The sequence below is a fragment of the Camellia sinensis genome, chromosome 8, assembly GCF_055761805.1.
Source record: "Camellia sinensis isolate YWXY chromosome 8, ASM5576180v1, whole genome shotgun sequence".
Taxonomy (NCBI): Eukaryota; Viridiplantae; Streptophyta; class Magnoliopsida; order Ericales; family Theaceae; genus Camellia; species Camellia sinensis.
Genome location: NC_138968.1, coordinates 49935871 through 49962085, shown reverse-complemented (window position 1 = coordinate 49962085; position 26215 = coordinate 49935871). Strand labels below are relative to the sequence as shown.

General features: G+C 36.6%; 1 protein-coding gene and 1 pseudogene across 5 annotated transcripts; one reads left to right on the top strand and one right to left on the bottom strand.

Moving 5' to 3' along the window:
• The first annotated feature begins 296 nt into the window (after window positions 1–296).
• On the top strand, window positions 297–2475 carry LOC114266307 (U-box domain-containing protein 1 pseudogene; annotated as a pseudogene). The gene has a single exon (XR_014337663.1). The product of XR_014337663.1 is annotated as a U-box domain-containing protein 1 pseudogene (transcript).
• Window positions 2476–3428: 953 nt separating this feature from the next.
• UGP3 (UDP-glucose pyrophosphorylase 3) lies at window positions 3429–25733 on the bottom strand. 4 transcript variants are annotated; one of them, XM_028207192.2, is made up of 17 exons: window positions 24772–25733; window positions 23869–24049; window positions 23636–23785; window positions 23342–23503; window positions 23072–23244; window positions 22884–22950; window positions 14904–15070; window positions 9078–9236; window positions 7645–7736; window positions 7440–7534; window positions 6459–6536; window positions 6158–6253; window positions 5459–5533; window positions 5290–5381; window positions 5038–5200; window positions 4456–4516; window positions 3429–3941 (listed from the first exon to the last, which is right to left on the bottom strand). In XM_028207192.2, exons 1-17 carry the CDS (start codon window positions 25440–25442, stop codon window positions 3829–3831), a joined length of 2595 nt encoding a protein of 864 aa, XP_028062993.2. In that variant the 5' UTR covers window positions 25443–25733; the 3' UTR covers window positions 3429–3828. The 4 variants fall into 4 exon arrangements, with proteins under 4 accessions (XP_028062993.2, XP_082738729.1, XP_028062992.2 ...); XM_082882603.1 differs by having other exon boundaries at window positions 4442–4516; window positions 24772–25730; XM_028207191.2 differs by having other exon boundaries at window positions 7440–7537; window positions 24772–25702.
• Window positions 25734–26215: the final 482 nt, after the last annotated feature.

Sequence of the window (26215 nt, the reverse complement as noted above, 5' to 3'; positions counted from 1 at the left end):
ACAAAGCCCATTGAACATATACATATGTTTGAATTTGAACTGAATATAAAATTGGAGGAGAATATAACTAACCCAGCAAGGCTGGTTTGCCCTCCACGTGGCAGCAGCCCAAAAGTCTTCCTCTACCTCTCACCAGCCATATTATTATCGTTACCTACATCGAACAATACAAGCATAAGCAGACAATAGTCTATGACAATATTTTAATTTTTGGTAAAAACGTAGAAGGTTTCTTCAAGTTGTCAAAGTCCAAACAAACCTCATTGAACACGAAAACAATAATGAAAAGAAGCATATTTAGATCAGTGAGAAGCCATGAATGCAGCTTTACCTCCTGCCATGGTGTCCTTAGGCTTTCTTCCAACTGGGTCCTTGCTAGAGTCATTAATCCACATCTCTAACGAGATCGCGTCCATGGACAAGCTTCCATTGGTGCAGGCTAAGAATGTATCAACAATGATGAGAAGGATCAAGATTCTTTCTTCATTGTATGAGGAGATTCAAGAAACAAACAGACCACTTCCTCCATCATCAATCCTGTGTCTCACTGAGCTTTTTTCTGTTAATCGACGAGTCAAGCTTTTAATACAGGCGTGCAAGGAAGGAAGCACTTTGTGGAACCTCGTGCAGACAGAGATTATTTCGAATCAGTTTCATGTGATAGTGAAGGAGATGGGGAGAGCACTTGATATATTACCTCTGAGCTTGCTTGATCTAACTGCAGACACTAAAGAGCAGATTGAGCTTCTTCATAAGCAAGCGAAAAGAGTCCAATTGTTTGTTGATACAAGGGAGATTCAGAGAAAAGAGGAACTTCTCCAAGTTATGGCTGCAAACAATGAGAAGAACAGCAAGAACAAGGGCCTCATTGACTTGAGGAAAATGAGAGTGATCTTAAACAGCATTGGTTTGAGAAACTCATTTGATTATGACCAAGAAATATCGAAGTTAGGGGCAGAAGCTGAGAAACAGGCAGGCACTGGTGGGCTCATCGTGGTTTCCAACATCAACAATCTTGTATCCCTTGTTTCATTGTCCAAATCTATGATATTCAACGGGGAACAAAATGAGAAAAACAACGAAGACTTGAGGCAGCGGACAGCATCATTTAGGCATCAAGATCATCATTCTTCATCCTCACAATCAATGGTATTTAACATACCCGATGAATTTCGCTGCCCCATTTCACTTGACTTGATGAGGGACCCTGTGATAGTAGCATCAGGGCAAACTTATGATCGAAATTCTATCGCCCAGTGGATAAATTCAGGGCACCACACATGCCCAAAAAGCGGGCAGAGGCTAATTCATATGGCCCTCATACCCAATTATGCACTCAAGTGTTTGGTCCATCAATGGTGTCAGGAGAACAATATCCCTGTAATTGATGGTACAACATCTTCATCTTCTTCAAGATTGGAGAGAAGCAACAGCAAGAGAAAGACGAGTGAGAAAACAATTGATCACATTTCCACCACAAAAACAGCCAACGATGCTGTCAAAATGACAGCAGAGTTTCTGGTGGGCAAACTGGCGACTGGATCTCTGGATATCCAAAGGCAAGCAGCATATGAGCTTCGGTTACTTGCAAAAACCGGAATGGATAATCGCAGATTAATTGCCGAGGCAGGAGCGATTCCCTTTCTGGTGACATTACTTGGTTCCCACGACCCAAGAATTCAAGAAAATGCAGTCACTGCCCTCCTCAACCTGTCCATTTTCGACAACAACAAGACACTAATAATGTCAGCTGGTGCAATTGACAACATCATAGAAGTTCTACAATCAGGGAAAACCATGGAGGCAAGAGAAAACGCAGCAGCAGCAATCTTCAGCTTGTCTATAATAGATGATCACAAAGTGATCATTGGTGCTCATCCCAGAGCCATTCAAGCATTGGTAGGGCTCCTCAGAGAAGGCAATACAGCCGGGAAAAGGGACGCTGCAACAGCACTTTTTAACCTTGCAATTTACAATGCAAACCAGGCAAGTGTTGTTGTTTCCGGGGCAGTTCCATTGCTCATTGACTTACTAATGGATGACAAGGCAGGCATTACGGATGATGCTTTGGCAGTGCTTTCTCTGCTTTTGGGGTGCTCTGAAGGGCTCGAGGAGATAAGGAAGAGTAGGGTGTTGGTGCCGCTCCTTATTGATCTCTTGAGATTTGGTTCTCCGAAGGGGAAAGAGAATTCAATAACTCTTCTATTGGGTCTGTGCAAAGATGGGGGAGACGATGTTGCAAGACGATTATTGATAAATCCAAGAAGCATACCTTCCCTCCGAAGCTTGGCTACAGATGGGTCTCTAAAAGCTCGAAGAAAAGCTGATGCTCTGCTTAGATTACTCAGCAGATGCTGCTCTCAATCTCAAAATCCTGTTGGATAAGAGGCAGAGTAAACAAAAAATAGCGAAATAAGGAAGTGTAAATTTGTGGAAATTACATACATGGAAATGGTGTTCATTGGCTATTTACAATTACAGCTTCCATACTTGTTCAATTTTTTTTTTTTTTTTTTTTTCCCAATTTGGGATCATCTCTCAGATAAAGAGAGGATAAGAATCAAAAAATAGTGATTCAAATCAAGATTTCTCTGGTATTCAATGTCAAATCACAAAAAGAAAATATAGGCAAAAAGATACCAAAGCTTAGTTGTAATGTGTAGTTGGACCTCATGTCTTCTATCTTCTTCAGATTTTCTTGTTCATCAAATTGTGTCTGGCTCTCAATCTCTGGACACACAGCAACCTTTATTTGCCTCAAGATTATGAGGAAGCAACTCCTTGTTACTACCTACAGTAAAAACGAGAGAAATATGCAAGAATTACAAGATTAAGAAGAACATGTAAAGAGATCAATACTTACATAACTCAAAAAGACATATAGAAGCTTTTCAATTATCAAGAACAAACATGAGAGCATTCGAGAAGAGTAAGAGCATCAAAATCTACATATAAATGCCCGCTTGCGGCATTGGAAGTAGAACCAAGTAATGAATCCAGAATAATCACTCAATTTAAATTGGTATTGATACATATAATGCAAGGGTCTTGTTAACAAGTTCGCATTGGTTAACAAAGCTAAAAATAAATGTACATTCTTCGTGACAAGCATTCTCATAAAAAATCTACAATCACTTTAAGCATCTTAACAAGTACCCTTAGGGCATTCGTTAACAAAATCTATTTAACAAACGAGTACCAGAAATTTTATGGGTACACACGTCATTTAACAATTATTTGGTATACTTTTCTTGCACTTACAGAGAGACAAAACTGGTTAACACAAACCTAATTTTGACTGTACCAACCAATGGCTGATCCTAAAATCAAGAGAGAGTACAGGTGCACTGTGTGAAAGATTTCCAGCAAAGGTAGAAGGCTGCAAAGAGTACAACAGTTTATTCTAGACTGCACGAATCACACCCTGATAGAGAAATAGCATCAACTCCAGTCATTTTAATAAATGATTGAATCAAGATCCAAAAATAATAAATTACAACCAAGAAGCAAAGACCTTTTGCAGCAGAAAGAAAATTCACCATCTACATGATAAAGTCGGCCATCTAGATAGAAACATTAAATTTATATCTTCTATTACGCTGTCTTTACACTTAATTTACATCTAAGTTACATGAGCTGCAGCCGGGAAACTTTTAGTCTTACTAGGCTCTCAATTAACATACTATTACAATAAAGATCTGAGAGTAAGAGAGGGTTGAACTTCGGTTCAACCAAGAATGAATCAACCCCGATAAATTGGTAGTGAGCTCTGGGTACTTTTGTGAACCACAGTTCACATAAGGCAAGGTCACAGATCTGGTTAGTCTTCTACAGCTCCACCAATTCCAATTGAATGTGTGTTCCATTTATTTTGTAGCTCCAGAACCAGCTTCCCAAATCCATCAATTTCTCTTCAATAAGGTTTAAATGTTCTACGAAGCCTGAAGTGAAAATGGAAAACAAAAGATAAGTAGACCAATTAGATTCTTTCAGCAGAACTTCTGCAAAGATTTAAATCAAAACATAAACCTAATCAAATGGAATCTAGTGTGTGTGTGTGTGTGTGTGTGTGTGTGTGTGAGAGAGAGTGAGAGAGAGAGAGAGAGAGAATTTTCCATGGATGTAAATAATTGAATATTGGGTGATTTAAAAAGAAAATGATCCCTCTGACCAAAAAAACAAGAAACACATTATGGCAACTGCTTTTGCAACTCGATTGCAGTAAATCATTGGCAATAAGCTTTGCACTAACCAAAGAAGAAAGGAAATCAGGCATTCAAGTCACATTAAATTATTCGGGAAAAAGTCGTCATTGAAATTTATAAAAGACATTATTTGAGATTTATTTGCATGCCCTGTCATAATTGACAATAACCAAGGTAAACTTTAACGTAATATGTATAATCAAATATATTTTGATAACAATACATGTTATATTAACCTCAAATTAAAAACCTGAATTTCCAGATGTGATCTTCAATTTGTAGCCATGTGGGACTTCAAAGACATGATTGCCCTGCATTTGGTAAAAGCAGCAAAAGAAAATTTTCAGTACATTATGTTCATTGGAATAAGTAAAAATAATTTTCATTTAGAACTAACTAGCATATAAAAGGTCCATATTTGGCATCGTGAACCCTTCATTGATGAGCTTGCGTTAATAAAACTAATAGTATTAGCTCCTCACTGGATGCAAACTTGGATCAGTTTCATACTAGACAATGGTTTCACTTTTGACCTGAAGGTAGAATCTATTAGATTGGTATTCATTCTTCAACCTATGGGCTACACCAGCATTTTATGCAGAACCTATTGCTGCAAGTTGTAATTTCTAGCATGAAACAATTCAGTATTACCTGAATAAGCAGCAGTTAAATTCCATAAATACCCCTTCTTCCTTTTTTCATTATATGGGTAAAGAAATATCATCAATGTCAGAGCATGCCAGACCAAAGTACACAAAAGTAAAAGAAGAAGACCACCTCCAACATTACTCAAAACCTGAACAACTCAATCCTATAATGCATATTATCTAACCTGAAAGACAACATCTGTTGCTTCAAATTCAGCATTTCCATGCAGTATGACCTTTAATGCCTCAAACCGCTGTACATCATGCTTCCAGTATGTGTTGTTTCCTGAAGTCCAATCAATTCCTTCATTCAGTACTTTGACATTCTGTAACTTACATCTTCCACACCTACAAAATAGAATTCCATTCAAACTTCAAGTTGGTTGCTACAACTCTTTGAAAACATAAAGAAAAACAAAATCAGACTCATCTATTACCTGTGCCCATATCTTAGTTTGAGCTCACCATTTTCATCAATCCTAGTTGAGCCCAGGATATTTTCAGCCACAACTATCAAACTTCCATGGAGCTGGAAATAGAGGAACCAGATCAGCCGAGAGAAACAATTTGCATCCCATCACTTATTTGGGAGAAGAATATTAAAACCTGAACATTTCTCCACGAGAATTCAGCAACCTCTATTTGTAACTCGGAACCCTCGGAAATGGAACCTCCACGAAACTGGGGCAAGAAGACAGAAATGACAGTTACAATTTAATTATGTATAACTGCTTAGTGCTTCAATCATTAAACAACAACAAATGCATACACTTCCAATGCAATCAACAAGGTATAATTCAAAACAGCTGCTTGATTGCTACAGGAAACTGCGGAGTCCAATGAGCCATGTTAGCTTATTAGTCTTAGTTGATATGCTGTGTTATGTTTTGTTTTACGGATGAGGGTATTCTTGTCATTTGTGTCCTTTATTTGTTTTAACATAAATACGAGGTAAAGGTACAAGTTAGTTAGATGACCCTGAACCTATTCGTTTTAAGTCTCTCTTCTTCCTCTCTTCTCCTCTTTCCCTAACCGTAATTCTCATCCTATATATTCTAACTAACTATTAAGTCACAAGAAATAACAGTTGGAAAACTCTTTTTGAAAATCAAATATTGACAACTTCCCAGCTCTAATTGGTAAGACCCAGTTTCTCTAATGTTCCAAATATACAAATAAAAATTATAATGTTTTCCTGATTTTAACAAAATTAAGAGTTTTGTACATATTAACCAGAATTTTAGGCAATTCCCATGCAATACAAGCTTAAATATAAAAAGCAAAGTCTGAAAAAATTGAGTGTACTTTTTGTCTGGTGACTTCCCACAGTGGGCCCAAAGCAGGATGAAGGAAGATGAGATATGGGGGTCCAGAATCAACATATTTGTCATTACCTTCAATCTGTGTAACACAATAAACAAAAGAGAATAACTGAACAAAGTTTCAAAAAATATATATCTACATGTACCAGAAAATATAAGCCCGACCAGCATAAGAAAAAATTATCTTAGTTAGAATCTTGTGGTGGAGAAAACTAGCAACAGCATTCATCACAAATCCTGGGACGAATGTTCAATATTAAAGTTGCAGATGTAAGAGGATGTACCTTAGGAATTTTTATATCACAGTGAGAAAGAAGATCATAGGCATTGCGTATAATATCCAACAGTGAACCTTCTGGAGTCTGCACATGTTGAACAAACATTGGATCAGCAATCCTCAGGTTCGCTAGGAAGTTCATGCTACCAAATTGCAAGGATTAGACTCTGATTCCAGTGCAAAGGAATTGGATACCATCGTGAAAGTTTAAAACCTAAACAATTGAGCATTGATAACAGTGATTTTTATCATATCAATTGTGGTCTGCGTGAGGTGGCCAAAGAAGCCGAGTTATTTCTTACAAGTTATTTATTATATACGTTAACACAATCTCATTGCACTGAAGGAGAATATGAAAGTTCTTTAATTGACTAATTTAGCTAATACATCATGATTTGATCTAACAGTTCAGATGGAAGTTGATTAGAACCCCAGATTTTTGGGGTGAACTTGACATTGAATGATAATGCAAGGCAGTCCAGGAATAAATCTCACCCAGCAAGAAGACAATGGGGGCAGACCAACTAAAAAACAGGTAGAACCATAGGTAGTTTGGCCAACAGGAATATAAACCAAGAAATATTCTAAGACAGTAGTTGCTATCATTATAGTCAAATCATAAGATAAGAAGACATGTGAAAATTTTACTATTGAAATTTTTGATAAAACAGTACTACTAGCTAAGGGTGCACATCTGAACCGGTTAGCCCAAAAACAAAACTGCAACTGATATCTATGGCTCAGTTTGAACCAATTTTCTGGTGAAACCAGTTCTCCAGTTCCAAAACCTGGAGAATGAACTCTTTGGTTTAGTTTGAATTTGGAGGCTTCGTTACTCAAACTAACCCGAGAACCAACCTCTAATAAGTATAATTTAACCTGTTACCATGGTCCATTTGGCTTTTTGATGGTGGAATCTCAAAGTTAAATCTATATTGCATCCCAATTGAATAAGGATATACACAACAAATTATTACAGAAGCAAAACCTGGTGCAAAGACTTGTCAGCATGTCTTCTTTTCCTCTTAGCAGATGATGTGACCTTCCTTCGCTCATTATACACAATAAAAGTATCCAGCACATCTGCTATTATGCAATCAAAAGAGCTTCCATTAACATATAAGACGTATTATAAAAACACTTATTGTGTGAAGTGCAACAAACTCTAAACCAAACACTGACCACTGCCATACCTTCTACACCTTTATAACATCGAGATGAATGTGTACTGAAAAAATTATCAGCCATGTTTTGCATTGTGCATTCCAGCCGTCCACCAAAGACACTAGTGCAAACAAATAGTGATTAGCATTCAGATTAAGTCATTATAACTGACAACTGATATAGTAAAACAATCATTGATGAAAAAGGAAACTCTTCAGGCAGAAGACATTGCAAGCTCTACGGGTTAATCTAAACACAGAGGGTGAAAACAATTCTGGGTTCATTATGATAAATTGTGTTCACCACCCTTTAAATGATACAGACTCATTAATTGATATACTCAGATCTTGATGCAACTTATTATAAAATATCCACAGAGCAGAATCCAGACAAATCAGGATTGAATCAATAGAACTGAAAATTAACTCCAATTGCAACAAAACAATTCTATGTTACATTGTCAAATTAAGGGCATGTTTGTTGCAGCTTATTCTTGTTGGAACAGTTAGAATAGAAATATTTAGAATAATATCCCGTGATTGATGAATTATGGGATCCTTGGCTTATTTAGGGTAATTTATTTTATTCTTATTTCCTAAGTTGTAAATCTGTTTCAATATAAATGCATGGCCTCACCTCATTGAAAGTTAAGCCAATTACACAAATCTTCTATTCTAAGCTGGAAGCTGAAAATCTATAAGCAGAATCCAACAGTAGCCCCCTCCTAGCTTCAGGATAATTAGATTTTCCCGCTTATTTAAGTTATTTTAACACATGCTGTAAACGAAAGCTACAACAAACAGTCTGGCACAAAATCCCAAAAAAATCCATATGCAGCATATTTAAGCTACAACAAACAGGCCTATACATTCACTTTTTCCTTAGTGCTTTCTGCTCTTTTTCCCTCAACTAACAATAAAAAATAAAATAAAATAACAGCAGTGACACATATAACTGCTGATGTAATTGCACTAGATGCCAAATTAATCTTTAAGATAATGCCTTCAACTAAACTTTACTGGAGCATGTTTCATTTGGTATTTGAGTAGCATTATTTTAAATTGAAAAAGTAATATCAATGACAGGTAAGAAACGTTTAGATATTTGTTTGAAGACATTATCTCGCCATTGATTTTATATATTATTTTTAAAACATTTTTATTTTTTTATAATTTTTGTGAATTCTTAGATTACTGAACATATGTTCTATTGTAAAGAAAGAATACAAGAATGCCAAGAAATTAAAGATACTTAAAATAGTTTACTTGAAGATAATGTGCAATTTATCAATCATGAACAGAATGTGCTCAGACATTGTGTAAAGGTAAACCTAGCATGTATAATTGGACAAGCATTGGTCAAATGAATAAGAACACAACTTCTAGCTGTATAAAAAGATATAAAAACATAAATAAATAATAAAGTGACTGTAGGCCAGCAATCAAAAGTTCTAGAAACATACCAATGCTGGATTCCAAACTGATCCATGTATGTAATTGGCTTCTTTATATTGAGCACCATGCCTGGCAAACTGGTTTCACTATTGCTTGATCCAATAAGCTCTGCAGAAGGTAAATCCACATATAGAATGTTTGTATTGGCAGGGAACTCTGCCTGCAAACTTAACATGATAAATACAATTCAGTGGATTTGTTGAAACTTCCTCGTGGCTCGATAGATAATTTGATAAGCCAATGATTTTTTTCCATGTTTCAGAATAAAGTTGTTGGAAAACATTTTAGAATCTTCTGCTGAGAGAATACTGGAAAGGAAACATGATGGCTGACTAAGAGGATCAAAGTACTTCATATGAAAAGATGTGATACGTAACCAAAAACAAATAACAAATACATCTCAACTTCACACCAAGTAAATTACAAAAAAGCCCATAAAAAAACTAGATAAACACCTCTATGTAATGTGATGCAACCGGTGAAAACTCATTATTAAGTTGAACAGCTACAACACTAGAAAGCCTTCAACCAGTCTAATTGATGTGCAAACATTACCTGGTCTTGCCCTCTCTCTCTCTCTCTCTCCACTGCAACCTCCTTTCAACAATCAATTGGATTTCTGGAAGTTCTTCCAAAATAATATTAGGTTCCTCATAGTTTGGAACTGCTTGATCCACAATTTATTTAAAATTGCTTTCATCTCTTGCAAATCTTTTTCATCTCCTGGTGTTCTTGAGATGGGGTCTCAAATTTGGAGTTTAACACAGCATTGGTGAACATGGCTAATGAAAAAATAAAATATATATATTCAAATAATGATTTTGGTTCAATCGATGACGCTGTATGAAGAAGGTAACCACGCCCAATTGAGTACAGAAAGGTGGATCAAAGTTGGGCTCTGATACCAATTGATGTAGAACCGCTATTAAGAAATCTGTTCAACTATTCAATTAATCCAAAACCAAAAAATATGGAGAATTGCTCCGAAAGGGAAGAGCAAAAAAATTACAAAGAAGAAGAAATAGGAGGAAGAAGAAGAACACAAGGGCGACACAGCCTACTCAATATCTCATTATTCAAAACTATCTATTACAAAGCAAAACCTAACATTTACATGCTAAAAACCCTAATTTAAAATAGGAAACTAAATCATCACATTATTTACAAAAAGATGTACAGAAAAGTAGAGAGAAGAGTTGACTTTTTGGCTTTTTGGCTATTTTAGGTTGCCAAATTTGCCTTAATCTATAATAAAGTAAGTAACTAAATATACTAAGATCCTAATTAAACTATCAACAAAATAAATAAATGAACTTTCTGTGTCACATTCCGCATAAGTGAGGAAAGGGTGTTTTGTTGCAATTTATTAATTAAGAGAGAATATTATGGGCCACAATCTGTTTACAAACATATCACCAAAGGTGGTGATTGTTGAAAGGAAGTTGCAGTGAAGAGAGAGAGAGAGGGTGGGCAAAGGGTGTTTTGTTGCAATTTATTAATTAAGAAAGAACGTTATGGACCATAATCTGTTTACAAGCTGTTAGATTGATCATAACTTTATGGTAGGATTTGACTATTATTTATAACAGCTTATGCCTATTCATTTTATTACTTTCAGTTCTAAAAAGCGTGATGCATGGATATAAAGGTAAAGAATATGGAATATGAAAGTAGAGTACTTTTACCAGGTGTTCCGCTTATGTTCAAATAATATACTCAACTAGTTGAATACAGACAGGCAGTAATATGGTCAATCCCAATCTACCATCTAAGGCTCATCCTAATTATTTAGAAATCTATATGAATTGTTTGAGGTCCCTGCATTCCAAAATGGGACCTCATGAGAATAAATATAATAACCTCCGATTAGGATCTATTTTAATTGTGTAAGATCCCCCCTTGCATTACAAAATGTCACCTCATGAGAGTGTATTAAACTAGTTAGTTTATTCTACCAAGTAAGAACACAGAAATTTCTGTCTCTCAGGTTTTTTGCATTTCTTTTCATGGTGACTAAAACATGGGGAATGGAGAAACCATTAAATACAATAGTATAGAAAAGATGGAAAGTAGATGGGGGACTTCTATCTGTGATGTTATTAAGAACTAAAGGTTCTCTTCATGCAACTGCCATACACTGCGTGCACAATGTTAGTGTTAGGTCTAGCATTAGGTTGGCAATTTCACGACTTTGTATGTACAACCTTAGGGAAAATCAAAGCCACTACCTATGAGTATATTGGACTACCTATATGAGTCCATGACACCTTGGAAGCTTGCGATGTTATGAGAGATCTTCATCAGCATGGAAGAAGTGCTATAGAAGAGCCTCGTCAGCATGAAGAAAGTTTTGGACAAGAGAGAACCAAATTAGGACAAGTTTTGCTAACTTGGTCAACCATATTGCGTAGAGTGATTGACCATAGATAGGTCTAGAGGGTAGGATTAGTTTGTCCCACAGTATGGTCAACCACATCCTGGTAGAAATCCCAAGAGCCCAAAACAGCAGACCACAGTATGGTTGACTGTCTTGACGGAGGTGGTTAACGATGGCGTCTTGTGATCAACACTGTTGGCACATATACCCAAATTTATGATAAAATTTCAAAATGCAACGGGATGATGAGACCACTGAAACTCAAAAGTCTTTGAACCCATATAAGCCAAGCGACACATGGAGAATGACAAGATCAATTAGTCGACAACACATACAGAGCCTACAGTGGAAATGTTGTAGGAAACCACCTCTTGAAAGGATCAACATGATCTGTTGAAGTAAGTGATAAAAGACAATAACGTTGTATTTCAATGATGTTATTCAAGATATTCAAGTGACATGTGGAGCCTACGAGACTTGAAGTACAGTATGCTCAATCAAAGGATGACACCTGTAGAGCTTATAGCAAGGAAACTATAGGGGATAAAATCTGCGACATCAACGCGATCAACCAAATTTGTTATGATAACATTATAGCGAAATCATACAATTTGAAATTCAAAATGAAAATAATGCAATCTTATCACATAGATTGTCCTCTATAAATGTGAAAACCATCATCACACGAGAGTGGGGCCGAAAATAAAAGATAAAAAATCAAAGATCGAAAACTACAAGAGAAAAACAAAGGATCAAAGATTAAAAAATCACGGAGAAAAAGAAATCAGAGGTCGAAAGAATTTTGAAAAGAAGGAAGAGAGACCAAGAGAACTCAAGAGCTACTTGTGAAGAGCGACAAGTGTTGGTATTCAACACTATACATAAGCACATAGTACAATGACAAGCAATAGGAAAAGGGTCCCAAACCCAACAATTGTACCTTGCGTATTCAGGGTTTTTAAAGCCCAAAAAATTCAATGAAATGTTTCATTTTTTAAAATTTCCTTTTGTTAAGTTTTTTGCTTTTCATTAATCGGAGATTTCATTTGCTTTAAGTGTGTAATTAACACTGTTTAGTCCAAAAAAACTAAACAATGGACAATTGTAACATGAATTTCAAACTGTGTTGAAACATTTCACGCTTCGAAATTTGTGTCTACAACCACACTTGGAAATTTTTTCATAAAATATATATAGTCCTTAACTAGCCATTGGGGAGCTATGGTATATATACCAAATGCCACCATATGGTATTTCTAGTTCAGAAAAATCTATTAGAGTACACTCTTGATCACATCTCAAAGAGGCTAACACCCTTGTATGAGTCAGAGTGAGAGAAGAGTGAGAGTGAGCTTGAGCCTTGCAACTTTGGTTAGAGAGATTACTCCGTTTGGGAGCTATAGTGATGCTACCTTGTTCGAGTGTTTTTGGGATTGCGTTTTTCCCCTTTTAAGTTGAGTCAAGAAAACCCTATTATTTATATTTGTTAATTGACGTAAAAATTGAAGGTTATCCAAGGAAAAAGCCCTTGGAGTTGACCTAGGGAAAACCCATTTGGATTGGTGGAGTTAAAATCGGTAACAAGACATGGAGTGGATGTGCAATGTGTTGAACCACTACAAATTCTTGTGCTCTTCTTCTTTACATTTCTTGCACTTATTTTATATACTATTAGATTGTAGACCAACAACTCATCTAAAAGCTTAAGCTATTAGAGAAAGGGGAAACTTTACTACTAATATTCTATTCTCAACACACACCCCCACATGGTTGGGCTCTCCTTCGTAAACGAGTCAAACACATGCAAGTTTTATTAATTATCAAGTAAACGGTGAGATTTGAACACATAATTTATAACTTACTCTGATACCATATTAAAATGTTGACCACCAAATCATCTAAAAGCTTAAGCTATTAGAGAGAGGGCAACTTTATTATTTATATTATAATTACTTGATAGTTTATCACTTGTGATATTATCTCTATTTACTTTTAAGTGGATTAGAGTTCATTTGTGTAAATTTTATTGAAATTTGATTAGAAAAGTAATTGACTTAAATTTTGTATAAAGAAAATCAAATCGGTTGATGTCTTATTGAGTGCCTTAAGGGAAAATATTTCATAATTAATATCACTATGGTATTGGTTAAAGGAACAAAGTGATTAGACCTTCATCGGAAATTAAATTGGCTTCTATCAATACAACCGAAATGCATTATTGGGAAAAGGACTTGAAAGACAAAACATAGTTCAATCACACTCAAGGACATTTTTCACACAAGGCTCTTGCTTATAGCAGGGTTTGACAGAGGTAGTAGGTAAGCAGTTTTTTTTTTTTTTTTTTTTTTTTTGATCAACAAGTAGGTAAGCAGTTGTACACCAACTTTTTTCGTCGTTTTTGTTATTATTATTATTATTTTTATTTTATTTTATATTTTGTGTCTGTGTGGAGACATTAAATCTTGTGACTCAAACCTATGCCACAACATTGGAGCATATAGCACTTGCCATAATTGTGCTTTGCCACATGCAAGAAAGATTATTAAAAAAAAAGGGCCTAAAGAGTTGTTACACGGAGCCCAATGTCTCGAAATTAAATCCTTCTAACCATATAAGTTGTTGCAGCATCATAACTTCTTAATTCTAGCAAATGCCAAGACTTTAGATGCCAATAATACAGGATCCATATTGCTCAAAAACTTCTTTTTTATTATCAGGAACATGGATGCCAATAAAAGTGGTATCCCAAGATTTTAACATTTGTCAGACATCAACATCAAATAGTAGTACAAAACTCTAAAGTTCTTTCCTCCATATCCACACTAATAACAACAACATTGTTTAGCTCATTAATAACAACATACCATAATGGCATGCAAAAAAATGTTCACGTAGCAAATAGTATACCAGTATATAGTTCAGTAAGCATTTACTCACATGTATACAATGTAGTATGCAAATACTGTTTCACCTAGGGTATTTGATACATCCCTTTTACAGTACATTCTTACAATTACTATATATATATATATATATTTTTTTTTTTTTTTTCTATTTTGAAAATATATTGTGATATCCAATAATCTCAGTTGCCTCTTAATCCAGAAGTTTCAAGTTTGACCACATTAATTAGCAAATACAGCACAAATTTTGAATATCCAACAGCTACACATTGGGATATCAGACAGCGCAATAGTTTGGAGAGTAGGAATATAAATGTATTATGATAGATTGTTTCTAAAACACAAATGTAAACAGACCCATCAAAAAGAAAAGGAAAAAATAAGGGAAATGCTATTCACTCTTCTTTTAGCATCTCACAGACCTTTTCTTGTCATTTCCCAAAAATAATGGCATAATGTGAAATGGAAATACAACAGAAACTAAACAGCAACTGCTGAACAAATTCATCAACCATCTTTTTGCAAGCTTAGAGCAGAATGGATTTCAAAAATACCTATTAGGAGAAAGAGGTTCAACAGTGATCCCAAACTTGTCAAACTCAGTGTACTCAATGCATGATAAACCATATGCCCACATTCCATCAAGATTTTTTTTCTCAACTAAAACATTTATTCCTTCTGTAGCCCCCACGTTCCGCTTACAGGACGCAAACCCCAGTTTCTGTAAGATTAGGTAATAATCAAGGCACAGTAAAGTAAACTAAAAGAATACAACATTCCTCTCTCATAAGAGCAATCAATTCCATGTTAATGTCAAGACACACAGCATCTAATTCCCTATCTATTTTTCCCATTTTTGAAAGAAATGCACCTTATAAAAAGGCTAAGCTACACATTTTCGGAAATGTTTTTCCTTTTTTTTCTCTAGAGCCCCACTTACAATATTGAGATGCAATCTATCGAGAATAGAGGCAAATATATCCATGTCAAATAAGTCAATAACAGAACATGCAAGTGCACAACCAAGAATGCACCAGTCCAATATATATACAGGTTTAAAACTCGTAAAGGATGTAATCAAAAGATGAGAATAAATCCCAGAGCTTTTAGCATAGCAAGGGACAAGAAGGTTTCAATTGTAAAATGTGTCTGTCATGGTCGGCAATGGGCTTTAATACCCCTGTTCCTTTTTTTCGATAGTTTAGGATTAGGGGTTGCAACATGTGGACACCCTAACGGAAATATTTATGATCTTTACGATGCCAATGAAGCATTTATTTTGAGATGATTATTGTTTCATGGTAAAGAAGTCCTCTCCCATGTCTCATAATTTTTCTAGAGGGCAAAATTCATTTGATCGCATTGTGATTTGAGCCAGAAACACTGTACTCCCTTATGGTTCAAATATAGGTAGATAGACTACCTGTGATTTTGGACTAATTGCAACAATTACATTTTCCATCCAAACTAATGGAAGGTGGCATACACTTGCCAAGTTTGAGAGTGGACTTTCTAAAAATTATACTCACATTAAAATACAAAAAGTTATTTTTACCCTTCATCTTCATCATCATCTACCTTCAACCCTAAAAACCCTAACCCCAACCCTAACCCTAACCCTAACCCTAACCTACCCCACCCTCCCTCCCTAACCACCTAATCTAGTCTCTCTGTGTCCTCCTACCATCTCTCCTCCCCAACCAGCCCCTCTCTGACCACCACTGCTTCCCAGCCACTCACTAACCTCACCAATTATCGTTGAACTCCTCCTCCAAATCCATTGGTTCACAGCCACAGTTCGCACGCACGCACGTGGATCCACAATCGCACACACAACCATGATATGCATCCAACTGGTTTAAATTCACAGTTTGCACATAGATCCACTGGTCAGATCTTTTATGTTTCATTCATTTGTAAGTACAATTAATTGTTGGTTGGAGCTCTTCATAGGAAATTCTATAATACACACCCCAAAAAAGAGTGTACCATATGCCCCAGTTACAACCTTTTGTAGTGTTTGGTTATGACCCATTGTGATGTTGGCTATGACTTGATTATGACTCATCGTGGTGTTGGTTATGACTAAGTTATGACCTATTGTGGTTATTTTGGTTATGACCGAAAAGGTCTTTAGTTATGCCTTAAGTGGTGTTCGTGTTTGGTTATGACCCATTGTGGTCCCTTTGGTTATGATTGAAATTGATTTGATTATGACACAAAGTGTTATCAACACCACAAAATGTCATTACTTACATATGGCACACCCCTTTTTTAGGGTGTATTGTAGAAAGACCACTCTTCATAGCAATCCACAATTTGCAACCCACGGCTCGCACCCACTGTGTGTAAATATACATATCATAGCATTTGTGAAATTTCAATTACTGTAAAAATATATATAGCTGGTATGTCATATTTGAAATTTTTTTTCTCTTCAAATGAGATTCCTTTGTGTATATTTTTTATCCATTAAAATTGATGTTGGTGGTGGTTGAATTGAATACAATGGTGAAGATGATTTTATTTTCAGTTAACTAAGAAAGAGAAGACGAGCAGGAGGGTACAAAGGTCTTTTTTCATTTTTTGTTAAAATGCTGCTAATAGCCCCCACTTTATTACTTTGGACCCCCTCCCCCAAAAAATTTCTTTCAACCCCAACCCTACAAAATTCAAAATTGAGAAAATTTCTAAGGACCCTTCACATAATACCAAAACTATCATTCTTCCAAAACACTACACACCCACCTAGATGCACACCCTTACAATTAGCACACCAAGTAAAACCCCCTCCTAAAAACTCACCATCACAGCCCCCTCACTGACAATCTCACTGCCAAAGATCTCTCTCACCACCAACGATCTCTCACCTACAACTATCTCTCATCAACGATCTCTTACCGACAATAATCTCACCACTAACAATATATTTAATATTTATGTTAGGAACTATATTGCTTAGCCAACTAGCAATTTACATTCGATCTTGTGTTACCGAACAAATTGACACGTTCAGACTTGTGTTACTGGACATTTTACCAAACAAATTGTCTAGGTTCATACCTATGACTTAGAAAATATGAGGAAGAAGAACTCCGAAAATATGAGGAAGAAGGAATATATTTCTGTTATATTCAAAACTTCTTATTTTACAAGACCAAATGACACTCCTTATATAGGAGATATTACAAACATCATTATAACCCATTATATGCCACTTACATATTATATATTACCACTATCTACCACTATCATATTATATACATGCCACTATCTACCACCAACACCACTATCATATTCTATACATGCCACTATCTACCACCAACACCACTATCATATGCCACTATCTTATTATATGCATTAACACAAATTTCCAGCACTCCCCCTCAAGCTGGTTTGAAGATATCTTCCATAGCCAGCTTGCTAGTCAGCTTATCAAATTGCTTCTTGTGTAGTCCCTTCGTTAGCACATCAGCTAATTGTTCACCTGTTGGAAGGTAGGTCATACAGATTATGCCAGCATTGATTTTCTCCTTGATGAAATGTTTATCCACTTCTATATGTTTTGTGCGATCATGTAGAACTGGCTTATGAGCTATAGATATAGCTGCTTTGTTGTCACAATAGACCTTCATAGGTGTCGGGTGACAAAGCTTTAATTCTTCAAGAATTCTTTTAATCCACATTACTTCACAGATTCCATGGGCAACAGCTCTGAACTCTGCTTCTGCACTACTTCTAGCTACCACATTCTGTTTTTTACTCCGCCATGTAACTAGGTTCTCACCTACAAAGGAGCAGTATCCGGATGTTGATCTCCTGTCTGTAACACTTCCTGCCCAGTCTGCATCTGTGTATACTTCAACTTGAAGATGTCCATGTTTCTTGAACAGTAAGCCTCTCCCTGGAGTTCCTTTCAAATATCTTAAGATCTTATAAACGGCCTCAAAGTGCTCTGCCCCTGGTGAGTGCATGAACTGACTTACCATACTGACTGCAAAGGCAATATCAGGCCGCGTATGAGACAAGTAAATCAATTTCCCGACAAGTCGCTGATATTGTTCCCTCTCTTTGACTTCTTCAGCCTTAGCAGCTTGTAACTTCAAGTTAGGCTCGATCGGAGTCTCCACCATCTTACAACCAAGCATACCTGTTTCTCCAAGGAGATCAAGAACATATTTTCTCTGATTAACGAATATACCTTCCTTGGATCTTGCAAATTCCATTCCGAGGAAATACTTGAGGGCTCCCAGATCCTTAATGTGAAATTCTTTTGCGAGTTTCTCTTTGAGGGCTGCTAACTCTGCTTCATCATTACCAGTTAAAATGATGTCATCAACATAAACAATCAAAATTGTAATTTTACTGTTTTTTGAATGTTTATAAAATATTGTGTGATCTGCTTGACTCTGCGAGAAGCCACAACTGATAACTGCCTTCCCAAAGCGTTCAAACCATGCTCTTGGTGATTGTTTGAGTCCGTATAATGACTTGTTCAATCTGCATACTCTGTCGCTTCCAAGTCTCTGCTCAAATCCCGGCGGTAGGCTCATGAACACCTCCTCTTCAAGATCACCATTGAGAAATGCATTTTTAATGTCAAGTTGATGTAGAGGCCAATCTGAATTTACTGCAAGAGATAACAGTACTCTGATGGAATTTATTTTAGCAACAGGAGCAAACGTCTCCTGATAGTCGATCCCATAAGTTTGAGTGAAGCCTTTAGCCACCAGTCTCGCCTTGTATCTCTCAACGCTTCCATCTGCGTTACATTTTATCGTAAACACCCATTTACACCCAAATGTTTTCTTGTCTTTGGGTAGATCAACTATCTCCCAAGTACCACTTCTCCTTAAAGCATTCATCTCCTCCATGACTGCTAATTTCCAATTCGGATCATCCAATGCTTCCTGTATATTCCTTGGAACAAACAAGTGTGAAATCCTAGATGTGAAAGCTCTATGGTTTTTAGACAGTCTTTGATAGGAGAGGTAATTTGCAATAGGATGTTTAATGCAATTTCGGACACCTTTCCTAATTGCTATAGGAACATCAAGGTCGGAAATAGAAGGAATAGGATTACCTAAAATTTCGATGCCAGAACTCGGGTGGACATTCGGGTCATTAGGATGGACATTCGAGTCATTATTCCTCAGATGAAATCGCTTCCTAGTATAAACCTGAAGCTCAGGATTTAGATCATTTTGTAGTACTTCTCCCCCTAAACAAGAATCTTCTTGACTAGGCACCATAGAACTTGGTTCTCCTAAGTGATCATTATCAGACAGATGTGGTTTTTGTGTAGGATAAATGACATTGGGGAGCGGGATAGAAATATCCCAAAAACGGTCTTCTACTCCACTTGTCTCCCCCTGAAGAGAAGTGTTGGGGAAATAGGATTTTGTTTCCACAAATGACACATCCATACTCACATGAAATTTCTTGGTTTGAGGGTCGAAACACTTATACCCCTTTTTGTTTGAGGAATAACCCAAAAAAACACATTTTATAGCACGGGGGTCAAGTTTTGAACGAAATTGACTAGGAACATGAACATAGGCAGTACATCCAAAAACTTTAGCGGGTAAATCAGAAAACAACCTCATGTCAGGAAAAAAAGTTTTGAGACAATCGAAAGGCGTTTTGTATGTTAACACCTTTGTAGGCATCCTGTTTATCAAATAAGAGGCTGTTAAAATTGCTTCACCCCATAAATATTTAGGAACATGCATGTAAAACATTATAGCACGTGCTACTTCAAGTAGATGTTTATTTTTTCGTTCTGCAATGCCATTTTATTGAGGGGTATCCCGACATGTAGATTGATGAAAAATTCCCTTCTGACTTCGGCAAATACTTTGCCAATGGATGGGAGAGGAGGTCTGCCAATAATTCTTCCTCGCACTTCATCAAACTCAATGTTGAGGCCAGCAAGAAACTTGTAAATACGGCTGTCTTCCACAGTTTTCTTGTGGTGGTTGCAGTCGTCAACCGATTTCCATTCGTATGTGTTGAAGATGTCAAGATCCTGCCACAACCTTTTCAACGAATTGAAATATTTGGTGACGGAATCATCTCCTTGACGAATCTCTCCCAACTTCAAAGTTAATTCGAAAACTTGAGATTGATTTCCTAGGTCAGAATACATCTGACTAACATTATCCCACAATTCTTGTGCAGTAGGATAGCACATGTAATTAGAGCTTATATCCTCCTCCATGGAATTGACCAACCATGTCATAACCATGGAGTTTTCAGCGTCCCAACTGTCGAACAGCGGATCATTAACAGCAGGAGCCTTCTTGTCACCAGTGATGTAACCGATCTTTCCTTGCCCACGGATATACATCCGGACAGATTGTGACCAGCGGAGAAAATTATCACCATTTAGGCGGATGGTGGTGATTTGGACAGAGTGAGAGTTTGATGTTTTCAACGGAATGGCAGCGGCAGGGGTTGAAGTGGTTTCGGACGTGACTTCCGACATGGCTATGACGGTTTTAGGGCTGCTGTGTTTTTTGTAGCTCTGATACCAACTTAGAAAATATGAGGAAGAAGAACTCCGAAAATATGAGGAAGAATGAATATATTTCTGTTATATTCAAAACTTCTTATTTTACAAGACCAAATGACACTCCTTATATAGGAGATATTACAAACATCATTATAACCCATTATATGCCACTTACATATTATATATTACCACTATCTACCACTATCATATTATATACATGCCACTATCTACCACCAACACCACTATCATATTCTATACATGCCACTATCTACCACCAACACCACTATCATATTCTATGCATGCCACTATCTACCACCAACACCACTATCATATGCCACTATCTTATTATATGCATTAACACAAATTTCCAGCACTATGTTACCGAACAGTCTAGTATCTGAATAAAGTCTAACCAATTTAAGTTTAACAAACAAATATAAGCTATGTTCGGTTAGACCTTGTCGAATTACTGCCTTTAATTTGACCCTGTGTTAACAATTTTTTGGCATATGTCCGAGAGTTCAGTACTGAAAAAATATCAAACCGTTATTATTATTATTATTATTATCAAATTTTTTTTGTGTTTGAAAAAACTCATCATTACAAGGTCAACTTCCTCCGAGCTACAAACCTCATCGAAATTGTGAACCTCGTATGACCTGACATTGCGATGCTCCAATTGTCTCACTGTATTGGGGTTGCCGGAAAAGCTTTCACTCGTGAGAATTGGTCAAGCCGAAGAAGTCAAGTCCTAAGTCATGCGAATTGGTCTAGTCGGAAAAGGCTTGCTGGATTAGCAACACTCGACTTCTGAAGATTTTGAATTCTTATTACGTGTGGGTTTGATGGAGGTGGGTACTCTCAACTCATATTATGTTTATGATTTGGTAGGTGAGTTTAATTCTAATTGTGAGATGGGTGTCAGATTTGATGACTTGTCTTTTTTAGTATTGAGGTTATTATTGTAATAAATAAATAAACTAATAAGTGGGGGTCTTGAGTAATAAAGTGGGGGCTATTAGCAGCACTCTAGTCCAAAACCACGAGAAGGGAATTTGCATATTTTTACATGACAGGTGGTAAACTACTTCGGAGCTATACTATAGGGGGTAAAACAAAATTTGGCCCCTTTTCTTAAAGACTTTAGGGCAATATGTTCTTTTCTTGTTGAATTTTGTTGGCCTTTTCTAGTATATGGATGTTTATGTGGCATGCACCTTCATTAATTTGGCATCGAACTCATTGAACATTCAGGAAGTTCTTTGTCCTTATTACATATATTTGGCATATTTGGCCATGTTTGAACCAAAAATTTTTTTATAGGACATGGAAATTGGGATATGTACACAGTTAATAGCTTATGGGTAATACCCAATACTAACACCCACATAACGTGGGTGTTTGGGAAGTTGCTATTTTAGTAGGCTATTTTAGTTTTTGACTATTTTAGGAGGCTAAAATTTTTGTGTTTGGGAAGAAAGTTGGATTTTTTTGTAGTTGGATGTAATGTTTGTAAGAGAAAAAGTGAAATGATTATGAGTTTGATGTAGCATTTTGTCTTATTGGCTATTTTAACCTATTTTGTCTTTTAGTACTATTTTAGCCCAAAAAAACCGAAAAAGTTTCTTCCCAAACACCCCCAATATGTAGTTACATCTAAATCACGGGTAATCAATGATGTAGGACGGTCGGAGAAGAAAAAACAAAATAATTAATAAGAAAACAAACCACACTCAAAGAAAATAACCAAACCCTAATTTAATAAAAACTCTCAATTCAATATTCATTCAAAGATCTGGAGCCCTACTGCATAATGGTCTATTTATAGGCAACCAAAACCCTAATTAAGAGTTTCCAAAAATAAAATCCTACCTAATAAGTAGAACATTCCAAGTAATTAAATCCTACCTAATATTCTCATGTAAATATAATTTCTAAAACTAAAAATTTGCTCGATTCCTTCCTCATCCAACACCTTTTGTGCCAGCATCAATCAAACTTCATATCATAATAAACCTACCTTTCCATGGTGTAGACCAATCCCCGCCAATGCCATGAGGGTCAAATCTGTAGCCGCCACAACATTACTGCAGAGTAATCAATGTCAATGTATACTTAAAAATCCAAAATCCCTGCACTATCAATTCTTGTGATACAAGACATTAATATCTTAATATCATAAATACATATACACTAGTTAAAGCTCACCTGACTTGTCTGACAGTTGCGCCTTTTCTTCCATGGTCATAAAACCAATGAAAAATGCCTTTATCATATGCAAGTTTCCATATCACACCATGACCACCAGGCTTGCAAACAGGCATGAATTGTCTGGTGACCAGCCATTGACCATCTTCTGCACTAACAGCTGGAACAAGAGGCTGGCAATTCAAATTAAATTAAAAATGCACAATTGCATCAGCATATTCAAGAGAAGAAGCAATAGTACAGTAATTTTAACAACTTTCCATATCGAACCTGTTCAAAAAGTTTGAAATGTGATCGACCTCTTCCAAACCATCCAAGTCTTTCACAAAGTGATGTGATGCGTTCATGGTTGTTCTTTGCCGAGCTCGTCATAATTGCAACAGGCGTAATGCACTGTTTTCCATACAACTTGAAATACAAGAATTCTCTAGCCTTGCAATGGCAAAGAATTACATTATTTTGAGTTTAAATACACACATGTACAATGTTGACAATAGCTCATCCCCATTGTGAAGCATCAGCCATAAATAAATGAACCAAGCTTGACAAACAGATATCTTGTACCTGAAGATCTCTTATAAGACCTTCCAATAAAGTCCGTCCACAATAAGGAAGCATTGCAGCAGGGAGACATTCACCTGTGTCAGGGTCAACCAAACCAAGCCTGTCTGCAGAACCTCCAAGAGGATAAATTTCACCTAGGTCTGGTAAACCCTAAAAGAATAAAATCTTGTAATTCCAAATAATCTGTGGTACATCCTATATGTTGGAATGAGAAACATAATTTACACACAAACCTCGATTCCCCATAGGGCTGCTTGAGATGCATATTCTGTATCTTGTGAAAGGTCAAGTACACTGGGAGAATGAATTTCCAAGAATTGGCATTCCATTGATTCATTGATGCTCTGGGACCAGTTTATTGTCTGTCGTTCATATGTTGACTGAACAAGAAGCTCTAGTACTGCTATCTGATATCTGCAACCAATACATTGTTTTAGTCAATTAGATAGATAATTTAACTCCAAATAGCTTTAAATTGACAGTGGAAACATCTTTGAAACATCTCAATCAAGTAAAAGAAAAAGATAATCATTTTACTTTAGCAAAACTTAAATTAAATTCTCCTTCTATATAATACAAGGTTTTCACCATAATTTGATATCAAGTTCTTTCATCTTAGTTCATAACAGGTCCAATCCAAAGAATTGAATTATAAACTGTCTACAGAAAAGATAATAGTTCGCTTGCAATGAGAACATGTATGGGCTACGAGAAAAACCCAATTTTCACTCAACCTCAGCCAAAATAAAAATAAAAAATTGCAATGCAAGCATTGGTAATGTGATGATACTTATTCACCCAAAAAAAAAATGTGATGATACTGGAAGGAGGTGAATTTGCAGTACTTACATCTATCTTACCTGTCTGCAGCAGCATAGCTAATTGGGTTCTTGTGCATAGTGGTATTGGAATAATGAAAATTCAATGGAAAGTGATGCATTTATCAGAACTCACACCGTTAGGCTATGAACAAAAGGTCAGTCATTTCATTTCCCTCTAAATTCAAGTTTGTTAATCACATTGGCAGTCTGGAATTAAGCACATGAACTAAATATCTCAACTCAACCTTGAGTTGAAAAGTAATCAAACAACATAATTGAACTAAAACACGAAAATGGACAACACAGAAGACTAACCCAATGATTCCTCCAATGCAGTCATAGAATTGTTCCATCTCTCCGAGTGTCTTAAGCAATATTCTCAATGCCCCAATCTCTTCACCCTCAACCTTCTTCACCAATCCATCCCCACTATTGACATCCAACTTCTCAATCATTTCAACCAAACCATACAGAGCACTCTTTAAAGGTCCTCTGGCCGACGACGCCACCTCAACCGAACCCAGAACCTGCTCTTGCCCCGCGGCAATGACACATTTGAGCAAAAACAGTTCATACTCGTCCAAATTAAGAGACTCAAAAACCCTAGAAACCCCATTTTTGTGCGCCCCAAAGAAGCGCTTCACTCTGGAATCAGTGTCAATGACTCGGAGCTTATCGTCTAGGGTTGTGGAGTTGGAGAGCTGAGATCGGAGAGATTGGAGGCGAGCGATTTCTCTGTGGAAATCGAAGTCAGGGGCGTACTCGACAGGGGCGGTGGAGACACGGGTGATTCGAAAACAGGGGTGTGAAGAGGATGATGGGGATGGGGATGGAGAGAAGAGAGAGAAAGAGACAGAAGTGAGAGGCTTTGTGGAGTGGAGAGAGTAGTAGTGAGAGTTGAAGAGGGATTGAGGGGTTGGTTTGGTGTGGAAGGTGAAGAGAAGTTTGTTGTTGTGAAGAATTGGAGCTGTGCCTGTGCGCGCCATGGTTCAGACTTGGAGGAGAGAGAGAGAGAGAGAAGACAGAGTGATATTTTTGGAAATGAATTGAAGAAGAAGAAGAAGGAGAAGGAGGAGGAGGAGGAGGTGGGGGATGGGGGATAAGACGAGATTCCGGAAGGATATACCGAAGTGTGAGAGAGACAGAGAGAGAAAGAGAGGAGAGAGAGCACGCCAACTAACGAGAATATTTCCAGGACATGACTTTTGGACACAACACAACGCAGTTTGGGACAGTTTGATTGTTTCATGTTCTGGCTTATGTAAATCATGTTTAAACTCTCCCCCAAGTAACACTCATCAACATAGTTGAAAAGTCATGTTATCTTAAAATAAATTTTTTGATTTAAATATTTTAAAAAATTATTTAAAATAATTTTAAAATTTTAAAATTATTGAACCAGCATAGCTACGAGAATACTTGGCCTGCAATGAGAACATGTGCGGCTACGAGAAAATCCCAATTTTCAGTCAAAATAAAAAAAATAAAATGCAAGCTTTGGTAATGTGATGATACTGGAAGGTGGCGAATCTTTCTTATATGTCTGAAGCACCATAGCTAATTTCATGCAGTTTTGTAAAGTATTTTTTAAGGAGATGGTTTGTCTCCAATCCATATCAGATTGGAGAGTATTGTTGGGTTTGTATAAGTCCGTCACGAAGCTCGCATTGATGATTTGAACCGTTTAATGCGTAAGACTCATCGAGTCTTTATCTCTATCAAAAAATCTTGTTGATCAGACATTGATAACCACTTGATT

Excerpts from the sequence above, each read along its gene's own strand:
- UGP3 (XM_028207191.2), bottom strand. The coding sequence starts at position 25,442 with ATGGCGCGCACAGGCACAGCTCCAATTCTTCACAACAACAAACTTCTC. Across the intron at positions 5,382-5,458 it reads TCTCGTGGAGAAATGTTCAG|CTCCATGGAAGTTTGATAGT; the intron begins GTTTTAATATTC and ends CTCTATTTCCAG. Across the intron at positions 5,201-5,289 it reads AAACTAAGATATGGGCACAG|GTGTGGAAGATGTAAGTTAC; the intron begins GTAATAGATGAG and ends TCTATTTTGTAG.